Genomic DNA, 27,023 nt, shown 5'->3' with positions numbered 1-27,023 from the left:
ACTCAGGAACCCCCTGTTACAAGAAAACCTGCCTGCCAAAGTGAACCTCCAAGTTCCTAAGAAGTCAGTCACAAACTTTAAAAAAATCTTAGTCACTTTGTTCTGATGTTGGCATATGTAGCTCTGATTCACTCATTCTCATGCAGTATAGCATTCTAAAATATGAATCTACCACCACACTTTATTTAGCCACTCTCCTGTTGATGGACATTTAGATTATTTCCAGGTTTTTTGCTATTACAATCAAAGTAACAGTTAACATTCTTGTACATCTCTATGCACTTGCCCAAAAGTTTCTTTAGGCTTTGTAGTTAGAAGTGATACTGCCCTCAATTTCAGCAGATGATGACACCTTGCACCCCAAAGTATTTTTTTCTGTGTTATATTAGGAGAGGAAATAATAGAAATTGAAGGGGCTGAAACCAGGTGGCAGCTGAGATTTTTAGCACTGTGAATTGAGTGGTAACTAATGGCCATTATGTCTGCTCTGTCTACTGCTGGTTATCTTGGGATAGGAAGGAGCTTTAAAAATAGAATCTGAATGCTTGACCCCACCCCAAGAGATTCTAATTTGATGTGGTTAAAGTTCAGGTATCAGTACATTTTAAAAACTCCCCCACTGATTCTAATATGCAGATAAGTTCAAGAACCACTGGTAGCTAAATGCCAAGTACCAAGAATAGTCAACTTGTAAGTTCTTACCAGCATTTCTTAATGTAGCAGGAAAACATTTGGCCCAGAGTCGCCCACCCCAGAAATCTGCAGTTTTAATAATCACATCTTTTGATCCTTGTATACGCCAAAACCTGAGAACCCTAGGAATTATGGTGACCAACTGTCCTGGTTTCTCCAGGACTAAGGAGTCCCTTGGCCACAGGACCTTCACTGCTAAAATCAGAAAATTCCCAGGCAAACCAAGAAAAGCTGGTCATCTTACCAGGTACCCAGATTAAGATGATGCTGATCTGATTAATAAGCACTTCTTGCAAGAAGATTGCCAGCTGTTGCATGTGTGGCCTGAAAGTTAAATTATAGAACTTTCAAGAGCAAGCTCACTGGAGGTTTCTTTGTAATCACCATCACATCACTCAGCTTCTCAGGCCCTTTAAAATGGCCATAAGTTTTACCTTCAAGAAGAAGTAGGTATGTCTAACTAACATGTGCTGATGAAAGAAGCAATATAATAATAAGAGAGATGTTAGTGAAATATGATTTCATTAAACGTCTGGTTCACATCCAGGATCCTGATCTTAGACACTCCCCCTTCAGAGAGCCACATGTGTGATATGCTTAAACACTGCACAGTGTATAAAGTAAATTGAGTCTACTCACATGAAGCCTTGTGAAGCCCTTTCCCACAGTCATTCAGGACATTGCAGAAACAAGCACACATATCCAAATGGACCAATTTCAGCCAAGGTCCTTGAAGCTGCCAGTTTGACTCCTATGCACAGATATTGACAAGGACACACTTGAACACTTTGTAGAGGTGTTTTGAATGTCAGCAAACAGAGCTCTTTATAGAATCACTAAGGTCTTGGCTAGAGGACCTAGGAGTCTGACCTGGATTTTACAGAAAAGGAAACTAAGGCCCAGAGCGAAGCAGGGAGCTGATTTGACAATGAAAGTGCCATAGCTTCCAATGCTGTGCTCTTCCTACTTCACTATTTACAAAGGAGGCTCAGGCTATGTCAGACTTTCTAACCATCACACCCCAGCTGGACTCCAGCTCACTCATGTGGAGCTGATCATCCAGTAAAATTCAAATCATTTTTATCAAGAATGTGAAAGAACATTAGTTGTTGTCAGCATTCACAAAGATTGATGCAGAGAAAGCTAGGGGCAAGTTCCAGACACCCTTACTGGCTGACCCAGCTGAGTCCAGGCTCTGGAAGGCACGGACAGGGACAAATGTGACTTGGTACTGATGGAGGCAGAAGGCACAGATGGGATGGAAATTAGGCCCCAGAAGGGACGCTCACAGAGCCTGACACAGAAGAGGAAGGAAAGAAAGAGGGAGGAAGGAAATGGTCTTAAAGAGGCAGAGAAAAAAAAGCAGTTGGCGATGGGGGATGGGGAGCTCGGAGTGGTAAATAACTTATCAATAATGTTAAAAATACATGCCTTTTACCTTAATGTTACAGCTAATCTATAGCACCCACCTTCTTTTATCACAATAAATGTATCATCTACCATTTTTGAAGGGCCCTGCTTTGTAATAAACGTAGAGATAGGACCTATTATTATCCCCATTTTATGGATTTGGAAACGAGGCTGTAGAAAGAAGCATGAACTTTCCCAAGGTGACACAGCTGGTTGGTGACATCGTCAGATTTCAAACCCTGGCACTTCTGACTCCAGAGAGTAAACTTCACACTCCGCCAGCTGGCCTTCTATTAAGGATACTGGTTGGCTTGGCTGACTTCAGGCCTGCTCTGCTCCAACTCTGGCAAACATTTATTTTGTTTAACCCTGAATCAAGAATTATTTCTTGTGGTTTTTTTTTTTTTTTTTTTTTTTTTTGAGACAGAATCTTACCCTGTCACCCAGGCTGGAGTGCGGTGGCACAATATCAGCTGACTGCAACCTCCTCCTCCCGGGTTCAAGCAATTCTCCTGCCTCAGCTTCCTGAGCAGCTGGGACTACAGGAGCATGCCACCACACCCGGCTAATTTTTGTATTTGTTAGTAGAGACGGGGTTTCACCATGTTGACCAGGCTGGTCTCAAACTCCTGACCTTGTGATCCACCCGCCTCAGCCTCCCAAAGTGCTGGGATTCCAGACATGAGCCACTGCGCTAGGCCTCAAGAATTATTTCTAACAAACACCAATCTAAACTTCCAGAAAGCCTAACCTAGTGTCTGGTAAATGTGCAAATGGAGACTTGTGCATTTGGTACAAGAGCAAATATTGAGAGTTTCCTGATTTTTAAGTATGACTGATATTGTGTCCATGGAACAGCTGCAATCTGGGTGTATTTTCTAGGATATGTTTCTCTCCATTCCTCGCCAGCAATTTGGGACTGTTTGTCTTTATTTGGTTATCCATTTATCCCTTTTCTATGTCCTTGAAGCTTCCTCAGCCACACACATGCATGATTTGTGTTCAACAATTGAGTTGAAAATATCAGACGTTAAATTAAAGGTTGTTTCAGCTGCAACAATCAGGGAGCAGGGCCACACCCTGCCTCCTCCCCATGGCATCCTCCCCCACATCGCGTCTCTGCCCCCTTCCCAACCAGGTGCCAAGGCAAGAGGTTGCTCCTTCAGTCTCCTCCTGTCACTTTGCACAAATATTCGCTTTTCCTTATGGTAATTTTCTATCATTCAACTTACTGTCTTCACTTCTTACTGAGGGAAAGAATGCATGTTTCATTCATTTTGGTATTCCCAGCACCTGAAAGTACCTGGCACATAGTGGATGCTCAATAAATATTGGAGGAATGAATGCGTGAATGAATGAAGGAATAGACCAGAGCTATTAGCCTGCCTAGAGATAGTTTCTTTACTGACAAATTGTTGCTTTCTTATAGCTTTAGCCAGACTCAGTCGGGAAGCATTAAATTAATGTTTTCTATAATTAGAGGACTTCTAGCATTTTCATTTTAAAAAAAGTGATTTAGTAAAATTTAGTTTTAATCCTTTGGCAGAATCATTTCAGTAACAAATTATAACTAATTGCATGTTAAAGAATGACTACCTCAGTTCCAGAAGTACAGAAACAAATTAGAATGAGAGCAGAGAAAAGCAACTCAAATGATCAAAGGAATGGAGTTTTGCATTAGAGGAATGATGAACAGTGTTTAATTGGTAGAGCAGAGTGATTGAGAAGGTATGTAGACATTTAAAGCTGCTGGGAAAGAGTCAGTCTAAAGAAAGAACGTTATGGAGCAGGGATCCAGAGTGAGATGGGACTCAGGCTAAGTCAACTGACTGGCTGCCCCCAGAGGCAATGACACAGTTTACTAGGACCCTTTCATGGAGAACAAATGAAACAGTGGGGATCCAGGCCCCATCTCAGACAAGCAAGGGGCAAAACAGTCTGTAGTTCTTTAAGGAGGAATATTGGTGACCTTCTCTCAGAGAGGGACAAGTCCAATTCCTGAAAACTTCTAGAGTGGTCCTAGAAACAAACGTAAAGAAAGCAGTGCAGTTATAATGGAACCATGATCAGACCCAAACCTGTGGGTGCCTATTGAAATCCTTTGAAATATTTAGGATGTTGCGACAGGAGACGAGGGCCACGTTATATTCAAGAAGTGGCTCTCAGTTCTGTTTATTATACCAAGAACAAGTTTATATTCGGAAAATTATGAGAGGCATAATTTTAAACATCCTTAATCATTGTCCCCATGACCATTCTATCTTTGATCCAGAAAGTAAGTAAAATAGGTATTATACATTAGAAAATAAATAAATAAAAATGACTTAAAATTATGTGGGGATGAAGATAAATTACTTACTATGTGCCAGGCACTGTTCTAAATACCTTACAATATTATTTAATGTTCACAGACAATAACAGGTATTATTATTGTCCTCAATTATACAGCTGGGGAATGTGAGGCACAGAGTGGTTAAGTAACTTGCCCAAGGCGACACAGCTACTAAATTAAAATATGTCCTCTGCCACTGGCAAGAAGAGTAAAAGATTGGTTGAGCCAGCACCCTTGCCCTGGGAAGTGAAACATTTTTCTCTAGAAGAAATTTAAGATTGCTGTAAAGGAGAAATTTAAGAATACAAAACAACTTATGCTTTTCGTTCCCTCACATTTTATTTCTCTACTTTTTGGCACCCACTAAAACACACTACTGCATCAATCTTTACGGTACATTTCATGCTTTTTTCTTGTGTCCAGCAGGACGTGCAGATCAAAATTTGCCTTCCTCTGCTTTGTGTAAGGGGTAGTTACTGTCTCTATAAAACACAATCCTTGTGTGTTTCTATTAGTCCCTTGGGGAATGTGTAGAAGCCCATCAGTTTAACAGTGACCTAGACAGAATAAGATGGACTCTGACCTTGAGGAGAATTATGAGTTGAATATTTATTTTGAAATATCTGTTGTTCCTGACTCCAGAAGCAGTACAGTGCCAGGTTCTTTTCTGATGTAAAACAAAATAGGAAAAAATAAAAACCCAGCCTGGCAAAATAGCTTATCTCCACCAATCAGCAGAAAATGGTAAAATAGAGACGCACGTGGCACTAACTGGACGGGAAATCAGAGGTGGGAAGCAAAATGCCGGCCTTTATTCTGCTAAGATGGCTCTGGAAGGTCATGTTCATTGTCACTGAAAATGCCTGCAGGGAGCGATATGAGAAGTCATTGTCTCTTCTTTTTTTTCCTCCTGCTATTTTTAGCTCTCGTTAGGAAGATCAATTTTAGTTAACTGCAGAGAAGGGTTTTTAAAATGGTGCTTGAGTTTCAAGTTGCATGTGTCTGCTATATTTAGATTTTTTTCCAAATTCTTCTGTATCAAAACATGACATAGTAAGGCAATTTTGCTGGTGTTACTGCTTGGTATGGTTTTTTCCCCAATGGGAAAAGATATTCCATTAACTAATGTAACCTATACTAAAGAAACATTTTCTATTCCAGGCTCTGATTCAGAGGTAGAAAAAAAATCAGTTTTTGAAATATAGATGAACACCTATATTTTTGGTGCATGTGGTATATTATATAAGGCCTCAATTCTCATTCAGCAATTGCTGTATTCTCTGATCACAAAAACAATAGGCAAGTAAAACAGCGAGTGTCCAGTGTTCCCGTTAGCACAGTCTCTCTGTGTCATACCCCACATAAGGGACTCAGATTGGGATCCTGGAGCACATGTTCAAATTTTCCCATTTCCTTTGAAAGAATTGTCCCTGGAAAAAAAAGGTTTTTTCAGAGGCTTTTCTTCCCAGCATATATTCCATTAATCTATCTTCCATCACTATGGAGTAGCAATATTAAAATACTTCCTTTTCTAAATTTACAGGTAAACTGTGTACATTGTAGAAAAACAGAAAAGACATATGACCAAAAAATGGGAAAATATGGATAACAAATCCTACTGCCTATAAAAAAAGTACTTTAAGGAGGAATCATTGTAGTGTTTACCCTTGCATTTTTTCTTATAGGTATGTGTGTGTGTGCATTTGTGTGTCCTCACAGTTGTTGTGGAGGCTGGGCCCCTAATATGGGGCAAGGGAGAACAGGATGTTTCGTTCCCAGAGAGGACCCAGCTCACAAAGGGCTCTCCCAGGCAGCTCCCCCTTTCTTCATCTCCGCCACTTTCCTCTCACCCCATGTGGAGGAGCCCCTTTACTCTGGTCGTTCTCCCTCTTTATCTTCCCACCTCCTTCCCCTCTGTGGTTCCCTTAGTTTTCTTTGCCTATACCTTCCCTCCTGGATTCTGCTTCTTTTTCTCAACCATTAATTCAGGTCCTCAGTCAATCAGTTGATCCCATAAAGTACTTTGGGTCCTAAATGTCTCAGGAGGGGTTGAAGATAAATCTCCCCATTCCCAATCTAGTATTAGAGAGAAACCTCCAGAAGATAAGTGAATGTTCTTATACTGAAATATACATATCTCCCTTATACCAAAACTACAGAGTATGCTCTTTGTCTTCTTTCTTTCCCTTGCTCTCTTGCTCACTCTCATCCTCCCCCTTCCCCATCTTACCAAGGACCCCTTCTTATTTCCTACTTTGATATGGATCAGAACTGAGGAGGGGGAGGTAAGGAAAGAGAACCCCAATTATTTCATCAATATTTTCTTAAAATGTACCCATACAAGGCCTACTGAGGCAGAATGTCAGTTTACAGCCCTGATGTCACCTGCAGCATCCCAACCTCGTGCATGCCTAAATCTAGGAAGTAGTAAGGCGGTTACGCTGGTCACTCAGCAGACCTGGATTGGAGTTCACCACTTTTCTCTGGGATCCACCAAAGTTCAATAGGAGCTCATGGAAACACAAAAGAAGCAGAGAGAAAAAAGTTTACAAAGGACTGAATTCCCTGGAATCTGTCTTTTAATCCCAAATCCTCTTTCCACTTCCACTTAGAAGATAAGTTCTTTCTCTGCTCCCAGATTGAGCTTGTGAATAGGCAACTACCAAATAGCTATTATTTTTATGTTTCCAATAAGTCTCTCTGCACCCAGAATATCTCCTTTTATTTTATAGCTGTAAATGGAGATCCAACATGAAGAGAGGCTTTTCTCTTGCCTCAGGATGATGATTGAAACATAGGATGTGAGTTTGAATCTAGGCTTCTAGGCTCCACATTTTATTAGCTCTGTGACCTTGAGCAAGTTTCTTAACTTCTCTGTGCCTCTGCTTCTTCAATAGTAAAATCAGTTTGTGGCAAGCATCAAATGAGATAATCCATATAAAACTGTATATCCGGTATCATACATAGGAAAGGCTCAGTGTATGTTACCTATTATCACTTGATTTTCAAACTATATATTAGCCTTCTATTAAAATGTGTCACTGAGTGTGGTGGCTCACCCCTATAAATCCCAGTCTTTGGGAGGCTAAGGCAGGAGGATCAGTTGAGCCTAGGAGTTTGAGACCAGCCTAGGCAATGTAGTGAGGCCCCTGTCTCTACAAAAAATAAAATATAAGATTATCTGGGTGTGGTGGTGCACACCTGTGGTGCCAGCCACTCAGGAGACAGAGGTGGATCACTTGAGCCAAGAGGTCAAAGCTGCAGTGAGCTGTGATCCTGCCCCTGGACTCCAGCCCAGGTGACAGAGCAAAGTGAGTTCCTGTCTCAATAAAAAAATAATTTAAATGCCTGTGTTAAGCTCTTAGCTCAGTGCTGCTCAATGTGAAAGCTATGATATTTTGGAGTTGACAGTCCTACACATTGCAGTACATTTAGCATCCTTGGGTCTCACCTACTAAATGCCAACATCCACCCACAACATATGACAAAAAAAATCCATTTCCAGACACCATTAGGGGTTTAACATTCTTATGTGAGAACCACACTAATTATACTTTCTTGAATGTGACAAAGAGTTGTCACAGGCATAGAGGCAGAGAACGCCTAGTAAGGGGTCTGCGGTGGGTGCAGAAAGAAGAGTGGAAGAGGTGAGACATATAGAGGAGCAGCCCCTGCCTCCCAGCTTTCCTCACTCCTCTATGCCTTCCCAGACACACACACACTTTTTTTCCTTCCCTTTAGAAAACTAGGGGAAGACAAGAACGATGAGAATTTGCATGGCCCATGTCCATTTATCAATTGCCACATAACAAACTATCCCAAAAATCTAGGGCTTAAGACAACAGTCATTTATTTTGTTCACAAATCTGCCATTTGGACCAGGCTCAGGGGGAAGGGTCATCTGTTCCATGCAATGTTTCTGGGGCAGCACAACTGGGGGCTGGCAAGTCAACTATGAAGATGGTTCACTCACATGGTTGGCAAAATGGTGCTATTAGCTGAGAGTTCACTTAGACTGTGGGTCAGGGCCCTGGTTCTTCTTAACGTGGGCCTCTTCATGGGCTGCTTGGGCTTCCTTACAACTTGGACATAGGGTTCCAAGCATGAGCATTCTGCAAGAGCAAAGTAGAAGCGCATAGCATATTTGTTACCTAATTCAGAAGTCACACTGCTTACTTCCACCACATAGGTTGAGGATCCCTTATCCAAAATGCTTGGGGCCAGAAGTGTTTTGGATTTTGGATATTTTGGGATTAGCGATATGCAACCTGTACTATATTTGTCAAGACGGTCATTAAAGCCTGTCCAGGATTGAAGGGAGAGAACACAGAGGGAACACTCCTTAATGGAACATTGTCAAGGTTACAGGAGAGTATGTGGGGTGGGAAACATTATGACCGTCTTTGGAAAACACAACCTGCTACCACAAATAACTTTCCTGTTGAGAATTCACCCGTAATATGAGAGATAATACAGTTTTAAAATGAGAATGTAGAGGATCTTCTTCCAGAGTCCAAAACTTCCTTCCCTAAGAGATGCAAATTAACTCAGTTTATAATTTATAGTCTCTTCTTTTCATAATTTATTGTGTTGTCTTGTTGTCTTTTGAGGAGATTCATTGTCAAAGAGACCATGCCTAGAATAACTATCAATGGCCAAAACAAAACAAGGCAAGGTTCAGAAGGAATACATAATCCATCTTTAGCTAGAGAACAAATATTCACAAAAATATGAGTTGCCATGAAAATGTATTAAAAGTGAAAGAAAAAACTAGGCTCCCTTTCAGTAGAGTCGCTTGTAGAATATGTAAACAGTGGGAAGTATGAGAGTTAGGGACAGAGAGGGGCTATGAACACATTCTTTGAAGTCAGGCAAGCCCGAGTTTAAATCCTGGCTCTGCCATTTACTACCTGTATGATCTCAACTTACTGTTGTATAACTAGATATTATGAAACCCACATGACAGAGCTGTTGTTATAATTAAAGATCTATTTCATGCCAAGTAGTTACAGACTTTCCTGTGCCTGGCATTTAGTAAGTGCTCCACAAACAATTGTTATTATGTTTAGGGAATGTAGTGAGTTTCTATGACACCTACTGTGTGCTAGCACTGATAGAATGCTGATAAGAGGATAGATGCTTGCCTTTAAATGGTTTTCCACTTAGTTGAAAAGCTAAAACTTACACAAGTTAAACTGTAGGAAGAATATTCACGTGTGAGTACATACCAGACATCACTCAAGTATGTTAGTAATGGCCAAGTGTGATGCTCTTCATAAATCAATCACATATTCATTGAACACTAATGTGTACCTTAAGCTGCAGCTGTCACAAAAGGTTAAGTCTTGACTTCAGTGGTTTGGAATATAACACATTGCTAGAGGAAATAACTAATGAGTAATATCAAAGGTGATATAATTAAGCATTATAAATGAGTGTTTCTATCTCAAAAAAAAAAAAGAAAATCAGAGATCTCATTAAAACGGCAACATAAGACTTTCTGTCTCATGGAAATAGAGGTATAGGAAAGGTTAGGAAAGAGGAAAAAAAGGAGAGAAAATTGCCAGTGATGACAGAGAAAGGGGAAGTGGTGGTTGGAGGAAAAAGGATAGGTTCATTTTGAAGACCAGATTATATGATACCCACTACCGTGGGATGCAGCCTGTTATCATTCACCCCTTACTACTCTTTGCAATGGTGTCTCCACTGAGGAAAAGCTCTTTGCAATTGTTCAGCTGCTTAATTCTTTGACTATTGTGTGATGTAATCAGATTAGTTAATCATACTGGAAACCAGAAATTACTTGGGGGCAACAGTGGCCAAAATAATATCGCCCTAAATAATCATAGCATGCATCTTGGGAGAGGGCTTTATCAAGTATTTGACACATATGTCTGTTTCATAGTATCCCAGTGATATGAGTGTTGTTCTCATTGATGAGGAAAACTGAGATTCAGAAATGTTATATAACTTTCTCAGAGTCACATTACTCATACGTGATAAGGTGAACTCTCCAACTGTTGTCTTAGGTGGCTTATTCTGGCACGGAAGTTAGTTCCTGTCGTGGGGAAACCAGCAAAGAGTATTTTGGGTGGGAGGGTTAGTCATGGATAGGGTTATAACAAGGGGTGTGTAGGGAAGGAGCATGCAGAGAAGGGTTGCCAAGCAATGTTCAATAGTGCTTGGTGACTGATTACAAATGATGAAAGAGGGAGAAAATTCAAGGATGACTAACTCTAAGGATTTGCACCTAGAAGGCTGGAAGAATGATGGCAATTCTAAGAAGCGTGATAGCTGGTAAGGGAACCTAGATTGGCAGAGAAAATAATTCTACTTTAGACATGTGAGTTTGGAAAAGAGTAGTCAACTTGTAGAGAGACGTCAGTAAGTCAGGATGCATGTGTGAGATCAGGCCTGAATATGTAGCTCCTCATAGGGCAGGAACTGGGGCTCATGATGAGCAAGAGAAAGAATGTCCTGGAAAGAAGGGCAGCAGGTGCTGAGCAGAGCAAAGCTTGGCTTTGCCTGTTAGATGTGGCTGTATTTTCAAAGCCTCTAGTTCTGGGATTCTATCTATTGCTTGGCAATACACATACAAAGACTTTGTCCAGCAGGCACTAAACTTATAGGAAGATTTCCCCTTCCTTCCATCATAGAGTTTTTCTTATTAGGAATCTAAACAATGAATCTCAAATGCTTCTCTAATACATAGACATGTAGCTCTGTTTCATCTCTCTACCTTTACCATGTCTGAATTTTGCTGATTTTTATAAACTTTGCATAATCATACTGATTATTTTAGAAAGAATTTAAGAGGTGGCCAAGTCATGGCCCATAAGCCAAGGTGGCATGAGAGAGAAACTCAGTGGCACTTGGACTGCCAGCCACCAACACATTTCTCTGCAATTGTGGCATGTGAGGTTGTATCACGTCACCAAGTTTCCCAGCCCCTAGTCGGCACAGGGACTCACCCTCCTCCCTCCTGAGAATGGGAAACAGCCCATGGGCACCCTCACTCCCTCCTCCAGTCATAGAGGAATTGGGACATTGTCACAAACCTGTCTCCAGCCACTTGGGAAAAGACGAGACAGAACTTTGGCATCTAATTTAAGCAATGGCCAAACCTCAGTCAGTTTCAAAGGCCTGAATGAGAATTTAACTGTTAACCATGTGCTAAAAGGTTTTTCATTTAATTGGCTGAAAGTTTGTTTCATGGAATAGGTGAAAACCCTGACCAATGCACTTGTTGGTGACTTTTGGTCCTGGCCTCCTTTCTGCACACAAAGGAGAGGACAGTTTCAATACTGGCAGAGGAGTGAGCATGTGATGGGTCAACCCTCTGCTTGTCTTTTCAGAGAAATGCTGGTTCCATTGGTCTGTTCTCACTGCACCATGGCGGGACCTCCCACCCTGTGTGGGTAAGATTTGACAGACTCTCTGTCCCCAAACAAACCCAGTTGGTCCATGTGCCTGGTGACAGCATTGACGTCAGCCCTTGTGGTAGAGGAATTAGTTGAAGCCCAAAGGGAAAAAGAGGCCAAGAAAAGAAAAATTCAATCCAACAAGACCAAAGCTATTTCTTTTTGTTTTGTGGCTCTCAGCAGCTGTTAAGCTTTGCTGGCTTTCGATAGTAAGAAAGTGTCCAAGAATAGAACAGTGCAATGTCAGAGTTAATGGGATCACAGCAATAAAATGTCTCTACTACTGAGCAATCTGATGGTATTAAGTTGACGTGGAAGTTGCTTTGCACCCTGCACACAGAGTGGACTCCCTGCTTGCCCTCCCATTCTGAGTGTTCACCCAACACACCTATTCTGAGAGGAAAGCAACCACTTCTAAAGTGGTAAATGCATTGCAAAAGAAGTGTCTTCAGGCCGGGCACGGTGGCTCATGCCTGTAATCTCAGCACTTTGGGAGGCTGAGGCAGGTGGATTACCTGAGGTCAGGAGTTCAAGACCAGTCTGGCCAACATGGTGAAACCCCGTCTCTACTAAAAATACAAAAAATTAGCCAGGTGTGATAGTAGGTGCCTGTAATCCCAGCTACTCGAGAGGCTGAGGCAGGAGAATCGTTTGAACCCAGGAGGCAGAGGTTGCAGTGAGCCAAGATCGTGCCATTGCACCCTCCAGCCTGGGCAACAAGAGCAAAACACCATCTCAAGAAAAAAAAAAAAAAAGAAATGTTCTTCATCTCAGCCAGGGAAAACAAAAGGTTTAATCAAAGGCCTAGCTTTGTTAGGTGTGTTTTATTACAATTTCTTTAAAATGGCCAGCTTCTTGCTAACAGATGGAAAAAGGGGAAGGGTGTCTGAGTTCTCTGAATTCTCTGACCTGAGCCTTGCCCTCACCTCAACCCCAGGTTCTGGGTCTCTGCCGCAGATTCCTTTCTATTCCTCATTTGAGGATGACAGAGGCCATCCCCCCTTCATCAATGCACTCCCCATCCACAGAGCAATGAATGAAACTACAGTGGCCACCAGTGTTTCTTCAAAAGGGGCTTCCCCTGCAAATGTAAGAACTTAAAAAAAATTCTATACACAAAAACAAGAATCACCACCATATTTGATGACTCAGCAAACATTTCTTTCTCTGTCTCTCTTTGGATGGTGTCTTTCATTCAGAATTGCAAGAAGTTCCTGAAGGAAAGACAAAATTTGAGAAACCCTGGATGTGGTTAACTCAATCATTGTTCACTGTGGAACTTTGAGTGACTTGATGTTCTCTCCTGAACAACAATGAGAACACCAAAGATGAACGGGAGCTGGTGGCTGGGAGCGCCAGAGAAGCCATCCAGGATTCCTTACCTCCTTTCCTTTATGCATTCTCAGCTTCCATCCCTCCATTATCCTCTACCTGCACTGTTACCATTTACCATTTTCCAGCAAAAAAATATGTAGAATGGAGGAAGGGAGGAGGCACATTGTGTGTGCACCAGTATCCTCATGGGGCCACAGCCTCTTGCTGGGAGTTCCGTGTAACCGTCGCCACCCAAACACAGAAGCACTGAGAAGCACTTAGGGCTGATGGGTACACATGTAGATTCTACTAAATCAGAATTTGCAGGTTTGCATCCCTATACTGGTAAACTCTTTTGTTTTTTTTTTTTTTTTTTTTTTTGAGACAGAGTCTTGCTGTGTGGCCCAGGCTGGAGTACAGTGGCATGACCTCAGCTCACTGCAACTACCACTTCCTGGGTTTAAGTGATTCTCATGCCTCAGCCTCCGCAGTAGCTGGGACTTCAGGCATGCACCACCATGCCCAGCTAATTTTTGTATTTTTAGTAGAGGTGGGGGTTTCACCATGTTGACCAGGCTGCTCTTGAACTTCCAACCTCAAGTGACCTGCCCACCTCAGCCTCCCAAAGTGCTGGCATTACAGGCATGAGACACCACGCCCGACCTAAACTCTTTTTTTAACAAGCACTCCCAGTTAATTGTCAGTGTTTAAGAACCACTGCTTAGAGACACCCCCAACCAGAGCTGCCCACTCTGACCCAGAGCCTTTGATACAACCCTTAGATAAAGCTGGTTTGTTGTAGATTTCTCTCCTTAGCAATGTCTGCAGATTATCTGTTTACCTGGGGACATGGATTAAAATGCCAAAATATTTTAGAGAGAACAGAACCCACACAATTAAGTGAACCTTACTTAGCATCGATACATACAGCGTATACCGCATATGCGTAGTTTGCAACTTCCCCATGGATTACAGCATGCTGGGTTAGTGCCAGCTATCAATTCTTGCTCCGCAGGGCAGGTTAGCAAAGTGAGCAGGCAGTCATCTCCTTCCTGGGTCTCCCCTGTATCCCTGCTCCTGTCACTGTCTTCTTCTGTATCAGACTGGGCCACATCAGCTCGCTTGTATCAGAGATTCAATGCTTGTTGATGCAGTTCTCCCTACCTATGATTTCACCACTTCTAGACTTTAAATACAGAGTCATATCAGCCATACTTCAATGGCTGTGGCTGGTTCTATTTCTCTGTACTATCAATATCCAGGGAAATGCTGGAGTTGTAACACTCTATTTCTGTGAAATATTTGCTGCCCTCTCCCAGGAAAGCCTTTACTCTGTACAGCAGGATGTCAAGGGCAAGAGGTGCCTAATACAGACTTCTCTGACTCTTAACTGAATGAGCACACTCTCAGCAGGGTATGGCTGTGTTCGTTTGCTAGGGTTGCCATAACAAAGTGCAACAAACCTCCGGGTGTGGTGGCTCACACCTGTAATCCCAGCACTTTGGGAGGCCAAGGCGGGTGGATCACCTGAGATCAGGAGTTCGAGACCAGCCTGACCAACATGGTGAAACTCCGTCTCTACTAAAAATAGAAAAATTAGCCAGGCGCGGTGGCGTGCACCTGTATTCCCAGCTACTAGGGAGGCTGAGGCAAGAGAATTGCTTGAACCCAGGAGGCAGAGGTTGCATTGAGCTGAGATCACACCACTGCACTCCAGCCTGGGCAGCAGAGCAAGACTTTGACTCAAAAAAAAAAAAATGCCACAAACCAAGTGGCATTTATGACAAAAATTTATAGACTCACCGTTCTGGAAGTTAGAAGTTCAAGTCAAGGTGTACACAGGACCATGCTGTCTCTGAAGGTGTCAGGAGAGGATCTGTTCCTGGCCTGTCGTAGCTTCAGGTAGTTCCTTGGCTTATGGCTGCATAACCTCAGTCTTCACATGGCATTCTCCCTATGTATATGTCAATGTCAAAACTTCCTTTTTCTATAAGGGTGCTAGTTGTATTGATGTAGAGCCCACCCTAATGATCTCATCTTAATTTGATCATCTGTAAAGACCTTAGGTCCAAATGAAGTTACTTTCACAGCTACTAGAGGTTAGTTAGGACCTCAACATCTTTTGAGGGGACTCAATTCAACCAATAACAATGGCTGACTCTGAATGTCTACATCCTTCCCAGCATCACTTAGAAGAGCTTCGATATTTATTGCATTATCAGTGTTCCTCATTCCCTAACATCAGCACCCAGAATTTAAAACTGTACCTTGGAGAGAGGTTCCAAGATGGTCGAATAGGAAGAGCTCCAGTCTACAGCTCCCAGCGTGAGTGACGCAGAAGATGGGTGATTTCTGCATTTCCAACTGAGGTACCAGGTTCATCTCACTGGGGCTTGTTGGACAGTGTGTGCAGCCCACAGAGCAGGGTGGGGCATCACCTCACCCAGGAAGCACTAGGGGTTGAGGAATTCCCTTTCCTAGCCAAGGGAAGCTGTGACAGACGGTACCTGGAAAGTCAGGTCACTCCCACCCTAATACTGCGCTTTTCCAATGGTCTTAGCAAACGGCACACCAGGAGATTATATCCTGTGCATGGCTTGGAGGGTGCCATGCCCGTGGAGCCTCACTCACTGCTAGCACAGCAGTCTGAGATCAAACTGCAAGGTGGCAGGGAGGCTGTGAGGAGGGGCGTCCACCATTGCTGAGGCTTGAGTAGATAAACAAAGCAGCCAGGAAGCTCAAACTGGGTGGAGCCCACTGCAGCTCAAGGAGGCCTGCCTGCCTCTGTAGACTCCACCTCTGGGTGTAGGGCATAGCTGAACAAAAGGCAGCAGAAACTTCTGCAGACTTACACATCCCTGTCTGACAGCATTGAAGACAGTAGTGGTTCTCCAAGCACGGAGTTGGAGATCTGAGTATGGAGACTGCCTCCTCAAGTGGTTCCCTGACCCCCGAGTAGCCTAACTGGGAGACATCTCCAAGTAGGGGCCGACTGACGCTTCGTACAGCCAGGTGCCCCTCTGAGACGAAGCTTCCAGAGGAAGGATCAGGCAGCAACATTTGCCGCTCTGCAATATTTGTTGTTCTGCAGCCTCCGCTGGTGATACCCAGGCAAACAGGGTCTGGAGTGGACCTCCAGCAAACTCCAACAGACCTGCAGCTGAGGGTCCTGACTGTTAGAAGGAAAACTAACAAACAGAAAGGACCTCCACACAAAAACCCCATCTGTACATCACCATCATCAAAGACCAAAGGTAGATAAAACCACAAAGATGGGGAGAAACCAGAGCAGTAAAGCTGAAAATTCTAAAAATCAGAGCACCTCTTCTCCTCCAAAGGAACGCAGCTCCTCACCAGCAATGGAACAAAGCTGGATGGAGAATGACTTTGACGAGTTGAGAGAAGAAGGCTTCAGATGATTGGTAAGAACAAACTTCTCCAAGCTAAAGGAGGAAGTTCGAACCCATCACAAAGAAGCTAAAAACCTTGAAAAAAGATTAGATGAATGGCTAACTAGAATAAACAGCATAGAGAAGACGTTAAATGACCTGATGGAGCTGAAAACCATGGCAAGAGAACTATGTGATGCATACAAAAGCTTCAGTAGCCAATTCGATCAGGTGGAAGAAAGGGTATCAGTGATTGAAGATCAAATGAATGAAATGAAGTGAGAAGAGAAGTTTAGAGAAAAAAGAATAAAAAGAAATGAACAAGCCTCCAAGAAATATGTGACTATGTGAAAAGACCAAATCTACATCTGATTGGTGTGCCTGAAAGTGACGGGGAGAATGGAATCAAGTTGGAAAACACTCTGCAGGATATTATCCAGGAGAACTTCCCCAACCTAGCAAGTCAGGCCAACATTCAAATTGAGGAAATACAGAGAACACCACAAAGATACTCCATGAGAAGAGCAACTCCAAGAAACATAATTGTCAGATTCTCCAAAGTTGAAATGAAGGAAAAAATGTTAAGGGCAGCAAGAAAGAAAGGTCAGGTTACCCACAAAGGAAAGCCCATCAGACTAACAGCTGATCTCTCAGCAGAAACTCTACAAGCCAGAAGAGAGTGGGCGCCAATATTCAACATTCTTAAAAAGAAGAATTTTCAACCCAGAATTTCATATCCAGCCAAACTAAGCTTCATAAGTGAAGGAGAAATAAAATACTTTACAGACAAGCAAATGCTGAGAGATTTTGTCATCACCAGGCCTGCCTTACAAGAGCTCCTGAAGGAAGCACTAAACATGGAAAGGAACAACTGGTACCAGCCACTGCAAAAACATGCCAGACTGTAAAGACCATCAATGCTAGGAAGAAACTGCATCAACTAATGAACAAAATAACCAGCTAACATCATAATGACAGGATCAAATTCACACATAACAACCTTAAATGTAAATGGGCTAAATGCTCCAATTAAAAGACACAGACTGGCAAATTGGATAAAGAGTCAAGACCCATCAGTGTGCTGTATTCAGGAGACCCATCTCACATGCAGAGACACACATAGGCTCAAAATAAAGGGATGGAGGAAGATCTACCAAGCAAATGGAAAACAAAAAAAAAGCAGGGGTTGCAATCCTAGTCTCTGATAAAACAGACTTTAAACCAACAAAGATCAAAAGAGACAAAGAAGGCCATTACATAATGGTAAAGGGATCAATTCAACAAGAAGAGCTAACTATCCTAAATATATATGCACCCAATACAGGAGCACCCAGATTCATAAAGCAAGTCCTTACAGACCTAAAAGAGACTTAGACTCCCACACAATAATAATGAGAGACTTTAACACCCCACTGTCAACATTAGACAGATCAACGAGAGAGAAAGTTAACAAGGATATCCAGGAATTGAATTCACCTCTGCATCAAGCAGACCTAATAGACATCTACAGAACTCTCCACCCCAAACCAACAGAATATACATTCTTCTCAGCACCACATTGCACTTATTCCAAAATTGACCACATAGTTGGAAGTAAGGCACTCCTCAGCAAATGTAAAAGAACAGAAAATATATCCAACTGTCTGTCAGACCACAGTGCAATCAAACTAGGATTCAGGATTAAGAAACTGACCCAAAACCACTCAACTTCATGGAAACTGAACAACCTGCTCCTGAATGATTACTGGGTACATAATGAAATGAAGGCAGAAATAAAGATGTTCTTTGAAACCAGTGAGAACAAAGACACAACATACCAGAATCTCTGGGACACATTTAAAGCAGTGTGTAGAGGGAAATTTATAGCACTAAATGCCCACAAGGGAAAGCAGGAAAGATCTAAAATTGACACCCAAACATCACAATTAAAAGAATTAGAGAAGCAAGAGCAAACACATTCAAAAGCTAGCAGAAGGCTAAGATCAGAGCAGAACTGAAGGAGATAGGGACACAAAAAACCCTTCAAAAATTAATGAATCCGGGATCTGTTTTTTTGAAAAGATCAACAAAATTGATAGACCACTAGCAAGACTAATAAAGAAGAAAAGAGAGAAGAATCAAATAGATGCAATAAATATGATAAAGGGGATATCACAACCATTCCCACAGAAATACAAACTACCATCAGAGAATACTATAAACACTCTACGCAAATAAACTAGAAAATCTAGAAGATATGGATAAATTCCTGGACACATACACCCTCCCAAGACTTAAACAGAAAGGAGTTGAATCCCTGAATAGACCAATAACAGGCTCTGAAATTGAGGCAATAATTGATAGCCTATGAACCAAAAAAAGTCCAGAACCAGATGTATTCATAGCCAAATTCTACCAGAGGTACAAGGAGGAGCTGGTACCATTCCTTCTGAAATTATTCCAGTCAATAGAAAAAGAGGGAATCCTCCCTAACTCATTTTATGAGGCCAGCATCATCCTGATACCAAAGCCTGGCAGAGACACAACGAAAAAAGAATTTTAGACCAATATCCCTGATGAACATCGATGCAAAAATCCTCAATAAAATACTGGCAAACCAAATCCAGCAGCACATCAAAAAGCTTATCCACCATGATCAAGTGGGCTTCATCCCTGAGATGCAAGGCTGGTTCAACATGTGCAAATCAATAAACATAATCCATCATATAAACAGAACCAAAGACAAAAACCACATGATTATCTCAATAGATGCAGAAAAGGCCTTTGACAAAATTCAACAGCCCTTCATGCTAAAAACTCTCAATAAATTAGGTATTGATGGAATATATCTCAAAAATAATAAGAGTTATTTATGACAAACCCACAGCTAATATCATACTGAATGGGCAAAAATTGGAAGCATTCCCTTTGAAAACTGGCACAAGACAGGGATGCCCTCTCTCACCACTCCTATTCAACATAGTGTTGGAAGTTCTGGCCAGGGCAATCAGGCAGGAGAAAGAAATAAAGGGTATTCAATTAGGAAAAGAGGAAGTCAAATTGTCTCTGTTTCCAGATGACATGATTGTATATTTAGAAAACCTCATCATCTTAGCCCAAAATCCCGTTAAGCTGATAAGCAACTTCAGCAAACTCTCAGGATACAAAATCAATGTACAAAAATCACAAGCATTCCTATACACCAATAACCGACAAACAGAGAGCCAAATCATGAGTAAACTCCCATTCACAATTTCTTCAAAGAGAATAAAATACCTAGGAATTCAACTTAGAAGGGATGTGAAGGACCTCTTCAAGGAGAACTACAAACCACTGCTCAATGAAATAAAAAAGGACACAAACAAATGGAAGAACATTCCATGCTCATGGATAGGAAGAATCAATATCGTGAAAATGGCCATACTGCCCAAGGTAATTTATAGATTCGATGCCATCCCCATCAAGCTACCAAAGACTTTCTTCACAGAATTGGATAAAACTACTTTAAAGTTCGTATGGAACAAAAAAAGAGCTCACACTGCCAAGACAATCCTAAGCCAAAAGAACAAACCTGGAAGCATCACGCTACCTGACTTCAAACTATACTACAAGTCTACAGTAACCAAAACAGCATGGTACTGGTACCAAAATGGAGATATAGACCAATGGAACAGAACAGAGCCCTCAGAAGCAATACCACACATCTACAACCATCTGATCCTTGACAAACCTGACAAAAACAAGAAATGGGGAAAGGATTCCCTATTTAATAAATGGTGCTGAGAAAACTGGCTAGCCATATGTAGAAAGGTGAAACTGGATCCCTTCCTCATACTTTATACACAAATTAATTCAAGATGGATTAAAGACTTAATGTTAAACCTAAAACCATAAAAACCCTAGAAGAAAACCTAGGCAATACCATTCAGGACATAGGCATGGGCAGGGACTTCATGACTCAAACACCAGAAGCAATGGCAACAAAAGCCAAAATTGACAAATGGGATCTAATTAAACTAAAGAGCTTCTGCACAGCAAAAGAAACTACCATCAGAGTGAACAGGCAACCTACAGAGTGGGAGAAAATTTTTACAATCTACCCATGTGACAAAGGGCTAATATCCAGAATCTACAAAGAACTTAAAAAATTTACAAGAAAAAAAATCAAACAACCCCATCAGAAAGTGGGAAAATTATATGAACAGACACTTCTCAAAAGATGACATTTATGCAGCCAATAGACACATGAAAAAATGCTCATCATCACTGGTCATCAGAGAAATGCAAATCAAAACCACAATGAGATACCATCTCACACCAGTTAGAATGGTGATCATTAAAAAGTCAGGAAACAACAGGTGCTGGAGAGGATGTGGAGAAATAGGAACACTTTTACACTGTTGGTGGGACTGTAAACTAGTTCAACCATTGTGGAAGACAGTGTGGCAATTCCTCAAGGATCTAGAACTAGAAATACCATTTGACCCAGCCATCCCATTACTGGGTATATACCCAAAGGATTATAAATCATGCTGCTATAAAGACACATGCACACATATGTTTATTGCAGCACTATTCACAATAGCAAAGACTTGGAACCAACCCAAATGTCCATCAATGATAGACTGGATTAAGAAAAGGTGGCACATATACACCATGGAATACTATGCAGCCATAAAAAAGGATGAGTTCATGTCCTTTGTAGGGACACGGATGAAGCTGGAAACCATCATTCTCAGCAAACTATCGCAAGGACAGAAAGCCAAACACCACATGTTCTCACTCATAGGTGGGAATTGAACAATGAGAACACTTGGACACAGGGTGGGGAACATCACACACTGGGGCCTGTCATGGGGTGGGGGAAGGGGGGAGGGATAGCATTAGGAGATATGTAAATGACGAGTTAACGGGTGCAGCACACCAACATGGCACATGTATACATATGTAACAAACCTGCACATTGTGCACATGTACCCTAGAAGTTAAAGTATAATTAAAAAAAAACTGTACCTTGTGAAAGTTTGCTATTTGTACCATTAAGGCTTACCAAGATGTGCACAGTAGCACATAATTAGTGCCCTGTCACTGGAACTGACAATACTTGCTCCAGCCATCCAGTGGAGGCACTTAGACTGAGAATAGCAGATTCCTGGGCTGCATCGGGTCTAGCCTTTGATCCTGGAAGAAGGTCAGGATTTAGGGAAATCTGGAGGAGAAGTGAGGCTATGCCAAGTAAAAGTAGCTAGTTTGGTGGCCCTAAGAATGTAGCTGTCATGATTAGGGGCCAACAGATAAACCAGTTTGACCAAAACAAAGAAGGAACTGATGCAGGTAGTGATGGAAAAGATTGGTGAGAGATTACTCAGGGTCTTCTGTGCTAGACTAAAAAATTTATACTTGATCTTGTGAGATCTAGAGAGCCACTAACCAGGAGGATATCTGGGAGTTATTGTTTTTGGAAGATTTCTCTTTTGATCCATGAAAGATGGGAAGTGAAGGATGGGATGTCCGGAGAGGGTTAAGATGAGTATGTCAACAATGAAGTTGAAAAGTTACAAGCATGCAGGTTGAGAATACCCCCTCCTCTTACCCCACCACCTGGAGGTCTTCCACTTGTCTTTTAGGCCCAGATCAGCTGCCAATCCACTAGGAAGCCTTTCAGACTTACTTACCATTTGATGCCATAGTCCTTAACATACATTGCCACCGTAGTGCTCACCATTTTATATTGTGATATGTTCTGTCTCCACATGTCTCCACTGGACTGTGCACTTGTGAAAGGCACAAATACTTTTTATTCTACCTTGTAGCCTTTATGAACAGCAATAGACCATGAGAGATGCTCAAGAAACATCTACTGAAGCAACAGAAAGACAGAAAGCCAGTCAGCTAACAGCTATTTGACTGTAATATGAGCCAGTCAAGAATGTAGACACTTGGAACTAGAAAGGGCCTTGATGGTCATCTAACCCAGTTACCCAGTAACCACTGAATCCTGGGCATGTGATAACCCCACCTTATTCCATCCTGGAGCAGCTCTGGCTGTAAGAAGTGTAGAGCTGGAGGGGAACTCAGAAACTACCATACTCAAAAGATAAAGAAGTGAAGTGATTGGCCCAAGGTTTCTCAAAAACTAGCAGCAAGGTTGGAAAATAGAAGAGAAACTAATACGACTAACTACCAAGTCCATCCAGTCCTCGCCACCATCCTACAGAGTGGAGGTATTACCATGTTGAAATTTACGGTAAAGGATGTGGAGGCTAAGAGGTATTGAGTGGCTTGTTTGGGGTTGCACAGTTGATAAGTGGCAGAGCCAGGATATGAGGAAATTGATCTCTTTCCACTTGCCAACACCCTGTGCCATCCCTGCATAAGATCACAGGCTTCCTGAGACCCTGGAAAATGCTCCTGTCATTTCCTAAGCAGACCCTGCTCCAGGATCTCTTTTGAAATCCCCCCCTCTTTCTCACTTCCATTTTCCTTGCTTTTCAGGAGAGAAGTATGAGCTCCATGCAGGGACTGAGTCCACCCCAAGTGTCGTCGTGCACGTGTGCGACAGTGACATAGAGGAAGAAGAGGACCCAAAGACTTCCCCGAAGCCAAAAATCATCCAAACTCGGCGTCCTGGCCTGCCACCCTCCGTGTCCAACTGAGCTGCCTGCTCCTTCTCGATAATAGCCGTCTCCTCTTTATCATGCTTTTTCCCCCTGTTGTTTGTCAAAAAAAAATTGCCTTTAAATTCCTGGGTGTTTGGTTGTTTGAGATTCCTTCCTTGTTATCAAGCCTCTCGGACAAAAGGGCTAGGAAAAGGTGATATGTCTCCTGATCATATCATACCCATTAAGTATAACCCATTATTTAGAAGGTTCTAGGGAAAAAAGTAGTATTTTCTTATTAAACAATCAGCACAGCCTATATCTTTGTTCTCTCATGTTGATCCAAGCCAGAGACATCAGTAACAAATAGCACCTGTGTTGTTTGTGAGCTGTTTCAGTCCCAGTCCTGACGTGTGTGCGTTGTTCTTTCCTGGCTACTTAAATAGGACCATATGTAAACTTGACTTTGACTGCATGAGATATCCCTATCTGGTCTCACTCAGTCCTCTGCATCCCAACATTCCCAGGACATGCATGATCACCAGCATTTATTTTCATGATTTGAGGATATCTTATAACACAGATTGTCAGCATCAAGCCATGTCCTATCTAGATTAGGAAAATGATCAGAATATTCCAGCTCAACAAGTCTGGGTATATTCACTATTGTGAGTCAATACACCATAGCTCTGTTGAAATTCCTGGAGGCAAAATTGACCTTGGCCCCAAAGATATTCCTCAATAGATTTCAAACACCACTCCCCTGTAGAACTCTCCCAGCCTCATTGGGGAGGCTTGTCCAGGGTGATAGAGACCGATTTCAGACAAACCTATTTATTACAAAAGTTTCATGGTGTCTGAATGATTGTTTTCTCTCTTTGTATATTTGTACAAATGTTTCAGCTGTGCTTTTAAAAAATCTGGATGTTTTTTATTTAGTGATTGTTCAACAATTAGCTGCTTCAAAACATAATGTGCATTGCTTATGAATGCCTTCATATACTAATACAGATACTCTGATAATATTACACTCTAATAAGGATAATGCTGAATTTTGAAAGGACACAAAACATCTAATGCCAATATATACATGATTAGCCAACGTCTTTGCTATCAAGACCACTTGTTTTTAAATAAAGATGCAAGTGTCAGTTGTAGATTATTGGGATGAAGCTAAATCCCCAGAATGCAGCAGCAGCTGAGCATGTTAAAATGGGGAAGGATGATAGCTACATGTATGCCGGTCCTACTCACGCGACGCCCGTGTGCTCAAAAAAGTTATTTGTTTTTGTTACGTGTGATTTTTCTATTTCTCTAGCCCAAAGTGCATTACAGAAGATACACCTATAGAACCATTACCTTCTGCTATATGTGCCAGGCCTCATCTACTCCTGTACATTAATGAATTACTTTAGATGCAAACGCAGATTACAATGGAGTGGGGAAGTACTTTCATTACCCAAGCCTCAGAAAAACACACAAGAACAATAACACAGCAAACAGATTGAGGGATTGTTGTGGTTTTTGACTAAGGTGTATGTTAGTTTCATCAGAAACTTAAAACATAGACTGATCACTCAGAAATTAAAGTCCGTTTTACTGTGAATATAGCAATATAGTACTGGACACAGTACTGGTGAAACTGAGGAGAGCATTGCTTGTAAAATCCTGAGTTTCCATAAGGAAAATGAAAACTCCTTTTAAAAATAAAATCTGAGGAGTGTACAATAAGCATATGCTTTGACTTTCCTTTGCTGTGGAGGTTTCTGGTTTTTCATTGATGATAAAAGACTACAGACTTAGTAGTGGAGAAATGGTGTCCTCTAGTGGAAGAAATAGCAGGCTCAGCTATTCAGATGCAGAGCACAGCAGCATCCAGCCTTTCAAAGCTGACTCTTCTCAATCATCTGTGGGTCATTTGACTTGACTTTTTAAGCTACCCTGAATTTCCAGAATGCAGGTTCTAAAGAAATCTAGATGAGAGAAAATGTTTGAAAATGATTTTTAAATGTTTTTTAAAAGACACATCTGACATTTTTAACAACTTAGTAAAAGTTGAAATGACCATTCTGCGTAGTCATAAAAGAAACACAATGAAGTGTATGGCCTCTGGAGTTAGTTAGTCTTAGTAAAACTTATTGCTCTGTGTCAATGTTAACCTGTCTCAGATCAAGTAATTCTTTCACTAGGTTGGGTTTGGGGAGGGGGGAAAAGAGGGGCTTTTCCTAGGAGAACGATAAGAAATGGAAAGACTCCTTGAAGTGTTGCAAGGGAACCTCCTAGCACTGTGAAAGTCAGAATCGCCTCAGCATTTCCATGACGCACATTATGCAAACCTCTTTAGCACTATTTTAAGTTTGAAAACTTTAACAATGAAGGGGAAGGGGAAGATTTCCACCAACTGAATCATTTGTGCACGTGTATAGCTCAAAGAGCTTAGACTTCAAATATATCTGGTGAATGACTCTTTGTCCATGTGGTGTAATTTCTGTGTTGTCGACCTGAGTTGAGTATTCTTGAGGGGTAATTGTGGGGGACTGCATTTCAACCTAGAGTTTTTCTAAGAAGTCCCCAACGTACGGGGTTAACCCATATACCTAGGTTCTTCCTGAAAGTGGGGGAAGCTGGTTGGCAGCCCTCTCTTGGGGGAAGGGGAATTTGAGCAGGGCCTGGAGGGCTGGGTTGGCCTCTGATAAGAGGAACTGGGAGAGCTCCCTGTTTCATTGCCATGTTTCAACATCTTGGTCCTAAAAGCCATTTCAAGTGTACTAAAAACCTCTTTTAATGTCTTCCCACTCTATTCTCTTGTTAAAAGCACTGTAAGAGACCTGAGTTAGCAAAAAAATTATTATTCAGGAGAAAAGCACTATCATAATCTAAATGATTAATACATTAAATGCCATTAAAATGAAGAGCTTCTGTTCATCAGATAGGTATTAGGAGAATGAAAAGGGACAGCATCAGACTGGAAAAGGATATTTGAGACACATGTAGTTGTAAAATAAATTATATCCAAAATGTAAAAAGAAAACCCTACAAATAAGGAAAACAGACAATCCATTTCTTTGATCATCAAAAAATTTCAAAGGCACTTCATACAGGCAATTCACATACACACAGACATACACAAAATACCCAGATGACCCATTAGCATTCAAAAGATGCTCAATTTTATTGCTTATCAGACAAAAGCAAATGATAATCTCAGAGATACTACACAGATCTATCAGAATGACTAAAATTAAGTCTGGAGAAATAAAAAGTTCTGGTAAGGATATGAAGGAAGGGGAACTGTCATGCACCACTGGTGGAGTGTCAACTGGTGCTCACTTCACAGCATTGTTTGGTAATATCTGCTAAAGCTAACATGTCTCTGGGAGCAATTCACTCCAGGGCATGCACCTAGCAGATACAAGTGCACACATCTATCAAAATACTTGTACAATAATGTCCCTAGCAAAGTTGTTCATCATAGCCATTAACTGGATACAACCCAAATGTCCTTCAACTATAGAATAAACTGTGCTATCCTCACACAAAGGAATGTCACAAAGCAATAAGACACATAAACTAGTGGTACATATATGAACATGAATAGATCGCAAAATCATATTTTGAGCAAAAAAGAAAAACTAGACATGAAAAAATACATAGTATATGACTCCTTTTAGCAAGCTAAGAAACTCAAAACTGGCCTATATAAATAGAAATAATAGTGGCTATTATGAAAACACTTAGGACTGTAAGGTCCCCCAACACCACCCCCAAACTAAGAAAGTGCTAAGAGTCCAAAGAAGGACTCAGACCTAAGTCCAGCATGAGGAGTAGATGAGTTTATTAGGACTTACATACGGGGCACTGCGGGATGGCGGCAGGATAGCTCTGG

The 27,023-nt window shown here is 41.6% G+C and overlaps 1 protein-coding gene across 4 annotated transcripts in view; it reads left to right on the top strand.

The window, feature by feature from the left end:
• The window catches only part of RCAN2 (regulator of calcineurin 2), a 273,335-nt gene extending 247,729 nt beyond the window's left edge, over window positions 1-25,606 (top strand). For all 4 annotated transcript variants that reach the window (XM_004044135.4, XM_031012077.3, XM_019029381.3 and 1 more), the window contains one exon: window positions 23,034-25,606. In XM_004044135.4, coding sequence (XP_004044183.1) covers window positions 23,034-23,194 — 161 coding nt within the window. In that variant the 3' untranslated portion in view covers window positions 23,195-25,606. The remainder of the gene's footprint in view (window positions 1-23,033) is intronic.
• The last annotated feature ends 1,417 nt before the right edge of the window (window positions 25,607-27,023 follow it).

This window comes from Gorilla gorilla, chromosome 5 (genome assembly GCF_029281585.2).
Source record: "Gorilla gorilla gorilla isolate KB3781 chromosome 5, NHGRI_mGorGor1-v2.1_pri, whole genome shotgun sequence".
Lineage (NCBI taxonomy): Eukaryota > Metazoa > Chordata > Mammalia > Primates > Hominidae > Gorilla > Gorilla gorilla.
The sequence above is the reverse complement of the archived record's forward strand: the minus strand, read 5'-3'. Positions and strand labels throughout refer to the sequence as shown.